A 7,251-nucleotide genomic window follows, 5' to 3' on the forward strand; every position below is an offset into this window, starting at 1 on the left:
TGCTCATTAACATTTAACGTTAAGGAATTGCTGCAATATAATATGGATAATGTTTATTAAATCATCAACTTTGTGTCATTATATAACCAGTAGAGATTAACCTAATGGCCAATAAGGTAAATGGACAACAACAGAAAAAACAAAGCAAAAGACAAATCATTGCTGATGTCTTTCATTTAGCAACTTTGGATGTAAGAATGCCCAGGTGCATGGCTTCATTATGCAACAACGGTTTCTGTGATAGATTTAATGTTTCAGGATTTTGTTGGATTTTAACTTCCCCTCCCCCCAAAAAAAAGGATCTCCCAAAAAGGTTTTCAGAAATTCTGCTTGACCACTCACAAAATACGTGCTCTTCACTTATGACCTTTAGATATTGCATTATGCATCCCATCCCAATTCATCCATATAAGCAGCTTTCCCGTGACAACCTTTTTCTGCACAGTTATGTCACTTTAACTCGTTTGTCATGACTTTTATGGGATATTAATAAAGTAAAAATAACTTGTTTCCACTAGCACCTGCAGACTTAACTTTTGATTCTTTTTTTTTAATATCAAAGACTGTCCATCCACCTTGGATTAAGAGTAGAAAATAAAGTTATGAAACCTATTCTTTTTGGATGTTGCTGCATCACTGAAATGGAACGTAATCTGCCAAAAAAGGCTCACGGGATGATAACTATAGCGATTCACCATGTCTGAAAACAAAGTTATGTCACATATCATTACACTGTTTACTAACAAAAAGCATTGCAGGAGTCCTACAGCATATTAAAAAGTCATGTTGTGTAAAAAAAAAAAAATGTAAAGCTTGTGCTGTGACATAACATAAAATGAGATGAAAATGGTGTTTTAAATCGCTTCCACCCACTAATAGAACTGCTACAGTAAAACTGTAATATTGCGCCATCTCTTATAAGATGCTCTTGGTAGCTTTCGCAGCTTTAAAATGAGGTTCTTGTCCCTGACAACAATTTAATCATTTAGTGCTCATTTCTGGCCTGTAAAAAGTGCACCTGCAGCTATGAACCATTTAGCTTAAGAGGCCCGGTATAGATGAGAGCAATTATGCCATGACCCATTTAACCTCCTCTACCTCATATCCTTTTGTCACATCCAGACTTTTATCTCTCGAGCTTGTGTACTCTCCCTCTGTCTTGCCTTTACAAAGAAATCCATCTTCATCTGAGAGCTAAAATGCTTTCATCACATATTGGAAATGTGTGTGCATGTGTGTTTTTTCCCCCACCTCTGACTGGATAAATAGGATGCCATTGGACAATGAAAAAATAAATAAATAAATAAAATTGTCCTCCCTGAATAATAGATAAGGCAAAACGCTTTGGGGGGGATTATCACTTTAGAAACTGAATTATTGACATGATTATAGCAGCGGTATGGAGAGAGCATCGCCACTAGAAGGAAAAGTCTCTGGGAGTGAAGTGTGTGTGGAGTTTGGCCATTAGGACACACGGCTACCATTAAATGTATGATACACGTGTGACCTAAAGGTTAAAAACAAATAAGAAACAGACTTTTTTTTAAGTATATTTAACTCCATCTGGAATCACACAGTGGTGGCAGCAGCCGAGCAGGAGCATCGCAGCCTCTGCAGAGACGCGGCTCCGCCGCTGCTGTGATGTGGCGGGAGCTGTCCTCGGTGCTGAATCTGCGGGGACAGCAACAGCAAATTGCTGCAACTTCTCATCTGCATCCACCGTGTGAGGTTTCGGCGTGCCCAACGCAAAAAACAAAAAAACAAAACAAACACAGCTGGCTCTCCTGGCACCCCGCCACGCGGGCACACCCCTTCTCCGCCCGCCTACAAATCTGCGTTTTCCAGATGAATAATACACGGCGAGAAAATGACAAATAGTCGAAAGTGATGAAAGATTTAACATGTGGAAACCTGAAAGCAAAATGGGTTTCATCTCTTGGATGTGACGCCGCTCGTGGAGTGGCTTAAAGAGGGGCAGCACGGTTCCCTCCCCTCCGCTCGTGATGCAGTGAACCTGCTCTGCGCAGAGCCGCGCGCGCTCTATATAAACAGCTGCACTTCCACGGAGCGGAGTACAACAACAAGGAGGACACGGGCGCGCGGCCACTGCGGCTCATTAACCAAAAACTCAACGCAAGCCAGCACAGACGCCGACATGCAGTCTACCAAGAAAGGAATTTGTTGGAGACTTTTTCTATTTTTCTACGCGTTTTTGGAGAGTTCTTCCCAAGACTTTGGCGGACAGACGCAGTTCATTTGCACGTCCGTACCCAAGGATATGGACATTTGCGCAGCCACCTTGCAGAACAGTGTGCCGGGGGATGACTTGAAGACCACTGTTATGCAGCTGCGGGAGACCGTTTTGCAGCAAAAAGAAACGATCATGAACCAAAAAGAGACTATCAGGGAACTGACCTCAAAGTTGGCTCGGTGCGAGAGCCAGAGCGGGATCGAGCCCGGGGACGCGCGTCCGGGGGGCAGGAGGAAAGACGGCGGGACCAAAAACACAATGGGGGACGTGTCGAGGGGGCCTGCTGACACTTTGACGCAACTGTCACAGACTTTACAGTCACTGAAGCAGAGATTAGAAAATCTGGAGGTAGGCTCCTTTTTTCTCAGTACTGCGCAAAACTCAAAGCACGAACCTTTTCTAAAAATCAACTCAAAAATTACAACCAGTTAATTTATTTACAATCTGAAAATGAACTAGTTGGAGTGCGCTAATCCTTTAAAGTTCTCCTTTTTTCCCTCTAAACCTGATGTGTTTCTCTCCCTCAACAGCAATTCAGCAGAAGCAACAACTCGGTGCAGGCGAACAGCCTCAAAGACCTGCTTCAGAGTAAAATCGACGACCTGGAGAAGCAGGTTTTGTCCCGAGTGAACAGCATCGAGGAGGGAAAGCCCGGACTCCGGAATGAGACGGAGCAGCGTGGGAGAGTGGAGTCCACCCTGACGTCCCTCCACCAGAGGATCACCGACCTGGAGAAAGGTGGGTGGCAGGAGTTTTGCTTTCTTTTGCTCTGCGTGATGGTGCATGCAGTCCGAGAGACAGAGACAATCAAGGCCAGGGTTATGATCACAAAGATCGATGCAGTCTAATGATTTGATTGGAGGGCGCACATTGAAAGGCTGGATTGAAAGGATTGAAAGGCTGACGGAAATTTTCCCGTCCAATTCTATGATATAGTCTTTTATGACCTCAGCAGGCGATTTAATGATGCACTCATCCTCTCAAAGCTGCAGCAGCCCCGGTATATTGGGCTGTTTCCGGCTCTAATTCCTGCTGATTAAATCTTTTCAAACATGCAGCAAGCGTCCTGTTCCCTCCATTTTCCCTTCTGAGCCATTTGAGAACTCAGACCGATGCGATTCTCAGTTTGGGACGCCTCTGATGGAAATAGCGTGGACACACTTCTCTGACAGGGGAAAGAAAAGTAAAGGGGATGGTTTACAGCCTCTCTGCTCTTGTGATGGGTTTAACATGTGAGATTAAAACAAATCTGGACCGTCGCTGCAGTGGATTTGTTGTGTAACGTGTAATTCCCATGTAAATCCTCTGGATATGGGCGTTTGGGATGATATATCAGTGTTTAACAATATGAAAAGACAGTAAAAATACACAGATGCCGACTTTACCTGTGTCTATCGAAGACTGACTTCAACATCTTGTGTTGTGCAGGTCAAAGAGAAAACAGGCCCCTGGATAAATTCCAGCTGACTTTTCCACTGAGAACCAACTACATGTACGCAAAAGTGAAGAAGAGTTTGCCAGAAATGTACGCCCTCACCGTGTGCATGTGGCTCAAGTCCAACGCCTCACCAGGAGTCGGCACACCTTTTTCCTATGCAGTTCCTGGACAAGCCAATGAGCTGGTCCTCATAGAGTGGGGAAACAACCCAATGGAGATACTGATAAATGACAAGGTATGAATAAAATTACATAAATGCCCTCCCTCATTAAATCAAACAGAGAACCAGTCTCTCTTATAAATCTTGTTAATTACCTCCATTTAGGTGGCAAAGTTACCATTTCTTATCAACGATGGCAAGTGGCACCACATCTGCGTGACGTGGACGACTCGTGATGGTGTGTGGGAGGCTTTCCAAGATGGTGTCAAGAGGGGGAGTGGAGAAAATCTAGCTCCATATCATCCTATCAAACCACAGGGGTTACTGATCCTTGGCCAGGAGCAGGTAAGGAGCAACTTCAGTAGGCCTGTTTTTGCAAATAAGGCTGTTTTTTTTTTTTTCGTTCAATAATGGGACGTGTGTATATAATCAATATCAGATCCAAAAATGAGCTTTTATAGCTTCTATGTAGCAAGTGTGACATGTTCACATCCCTCATTCATTTGAATAAAGCAACAATCAAGATGGTTGCAGCAGATTTCAAGCCTGTTCTTACAATGGTTTTATCATCCTTAATTAAGTGTGTTTGTCTTCACTGTAGGACACACTCGGAGGAGGATTTGACGCCACGCAAGCATTTGTTGGAGACCTGGCAAATTTTCACATCTGGGATCGTAAACTATCCGTAGGAGAGATTTACAATCTAGCAACTTGCAGTAGCAAAGCTCAAGTGGGCAACGTTTTTGCATGGATGGAGACGAGCCTTGACATTTACGGAGGCGCCTCGAAGTGGACATTTGAAGCTTGCCGCCAGCTCAACTGAACTGCAGGGAATAGAAGAAAAAAAAACATGTCTGCTCAAGCCACTGTTGTCACGGCATCCGTAAAAAAAAATTAAAAAGAAAGTTCTTGAGAGGATTGTTTCAGTGAATAGCATCTGGAATTGTTATAGATATTTGAAAACATCATTTGTGGACAATTTGATAGATTTTCTCACAATGGGACTGATCACTGAGAAGTAACACTGCAGCATCCTGTGGTGCTTGAGACCGTGCCAGGACTCCTCGCGGTTTCTTGAGAGAGGGCAGGCGATGCCGCCTCCAAAGAGCAGAGGACGCTTTTGGAGATCAAAATGACAGGTCAGCATCAAGAGTTCAGCCGGAGGTCGTGTAGTTTTTAGAGAGGAGATGTCACACGGCTCAAGAGAATGATCGACTTCCTCAAATGTCTTTTCTGTCTTGACTGCCAGGGATTTTCACTGTGAAAGGGGGCAGAGGTGGACGAGAATGAGTTCTTCAAGAGTTTATGACATAGACCGCATTGTTTCTCTTACACACTTCTTTCCCTCCCGCCACCTGCTTGACGTGATGTTTGTGTGAAGAATGACGTAAATTTATTGCCAACATTCGAGCCTGAGTGCCTTTGGGCTGTTGAAAAGTATCTCAGCACATTCGTTATCATTTGCAGAGTGTTTGTGCATCTGTATTTATTTTTCCTGTAAAAAAAAAAAAAAATAAGAAAAATTTATTTCAAAACAGGTGTTTCTCCTTGTAACACTTTGAATGGGATGGAGTCAGATTGTTGATTGTAAAATGCAATTCATTGATGGCAATGGCGCATTTTACAGATGCTTGTACTTCAATGGGAATGTTCTCTGTACAGTAACAGCATGTCTTAACTTCTGTAATGCTGCGTCAGCATCTATGATCTTTGCTTTTACTATCCTACTTTTAGGTTGAGATTTTATACCGTATTGTTATATGCTTAAAGCATGGCAACACAGAGAGATGAAAAAAGTTCTAGTTTTTGTAATAAATTGTGATACTTGAATAATACAGGTGTGAACACATGTTGATTCATTCACACAAAACAAAATGCAACATTTGAAAAGGTGCAGTGCTGTTATGATGATAAGTCTCATGAAATATGTGCTTCATTAGTTCACTAACCTTAATACATTCAACATACCAATTATTGCATACATAAATAGATTGCAATACCAATTGACCAACAAATGATTTTGCAGAAAATGCATAAATATATTCACCAGCAGCTGATATTAAAGTGTTCTACCAAGTCAGAAGACAAAGAAAATGCAAATTGCTGTTTTTTGAAGTTTCTGAAATTGATGTTTTCAGCATCTTCCAACATTTGCCCAGACAAGAGTTTCAGTAAATTCAGTTTACAACAAAACTAAAAAGTAGAATAAAGCAACAAAGGGCCAGTCAGTATTTCTACTAAACATTTCAACAAGTGAAATTGCATTTCAATCTTTACTGGTACCAACAATCAAAAAAGGAATAAGATATCTAGCAAGTAAGTAAAGATGGATTCAGGAGGGTGAGTGAAATATTATTTCTCAGCAATACAGAGTGCAGATATTATTCCACATGGCCTTGATCCCCATGCGGTCTGAAATCTTTCTCTATTTTTTTAATTATAAGTCTCACAAGTTAAGAGATGAGGAAAGTCATTTATTCCAAATTTGAAGTTCATTTCAAATGTATATTTCCATCACTGTTCAGCATAAATCATCAAGCATTGGATTTTTCACCCACTAAAAGGGAACATGAGCTGAGTTTAGATGTAAGACCTGTTAGTTTTAATGAAAGTTATTATTGGACTAAAGTAACTGAACATTTCAATAAAATCAGTAACCATAATATCCTTGCAGTAGTGTTCAGTCACAAGTTGGTGTCTTATTAGTGAACATAAACTGATTGTTCTTCTAATGATCAATGCTTCTAATCCCCTGATTTAAGACTCAAAACACTGTTTCTTCATCATGACTTTGAACTTCCACTTTGATACTTATCAGATTATTTTATTTTTGCAGATTTACATTGCTCATATGAAACTAACCTCTCACTGCAGCAAGTGATTGTGCTTGGTGTCACAAAAAGCTGGCCCTCTCAAAGTGATTTATTGTTTTGTCACCACAAGATTAAAGCAACTGTCCCAACAGTTCAACGGTTCAACAGTTTAACAGCAACCAATTGAAATTGTTCAACACAGGATTTTAAAACAGTTGAAATAAAACGACCCACAGTATAAAGTCTGGTCTCAAAGAATCCTGGGTCAGTCTGTGTTGGACTTTCTCTTTTGAGTTTGAATATTCCTCCTGTGTGTAGATTTTCCTCCAGACACATATATTTCAGGTTGAGTGGTTCCTCTAATATGCCTCTAATATGAGAGTGGAAGTGAGTTTATCTTCCTCTCTGTTTACTGAACCTGTTCATCGGGCAGTCAGCCATTATCGGTTTCAGCACCATGTGATGCTAAACACTGAAAACCTCGAGTTTGTAGCTATTCAACACTCAAAATGTGTGTGTGTGATTATTTTTTAAGTACTAAACGCCTACATGGGTTTCCTTTGTGTAATCATGACTTTATCTATAGAAA

The 7,251-nt window shown here is 41.3% G+C and overlaps 1 protein-coding gene across 1 annotated transcript; it reads left to right on the plus strand.

The window, feature by feature from the left end:
- Window positions 1-2,066: 2,066 nt before the first annotated feature.
- On the plus strand, window positions 2,067-4,743 carry nptx1l (neuronal pentraxin 1 like). The gene is made up of 5 exons (XM_030089953.1): window positions 2,067-2,599; window positions 2,782-2,989; window positions 3,680-3,924; window positions 4,015-4,194; window positions 4,451-4,743. Exons 1-5 carry the CDS (start codon window positions 2,156-2,158, stop codon window positions 4,670-4,672), a joined length of 1,299 nt encoding a protein of 432 aa, XP_029945813.1. The 5' UTR covers window positions 2,067-2,155; the 3' UTR covers window positions 4,673-4,743.
- Window positions 4,744-7,251: the final 2,508 nt, after the last annotated feature.

Source organism: Salarias fasciatus, chromosome 4 (assembly GCF_902148845.1).
Source record: "Salarias fasciatus chromosome 4, fSalaFa1.1, whole genome shotgun sequence".
In the NCBI taxonomy this organism is placed as follows: Eukaryota; Metazoa; Chordata; class Actinopteri; order Blenniiformes; family Blenniidae; genus Salarias; species Salarias fasciatus.

What these genes read in the sequence shown, in the direction of transcription:
- nptx1l (XM_030089953.1), top strand. Translation starts at nt 2,156, where the DNA reads ATGCAGTCTACCAAGAAAGGAATTTGTTGGAGACTTTTTCTATTTTTC. An exon ending in AGATACTGATAAATGACAAG is followed by an intron (nt 3,925 to 4,014) that starts GTATGAATAAAA and finishes ACCTCCATTTAG; the next exon opens with GTGGCAAAGTTACCATTTCT. An exon ending in TGATCCTTGGCCAGGAGCAG is followed by an intron (nt 4,195 to 4,450) that starts GTAAGGAGCAAC and finishes TCTTCACTGTAG; the next exon opens with GACACACTCGGAGGAGGATT.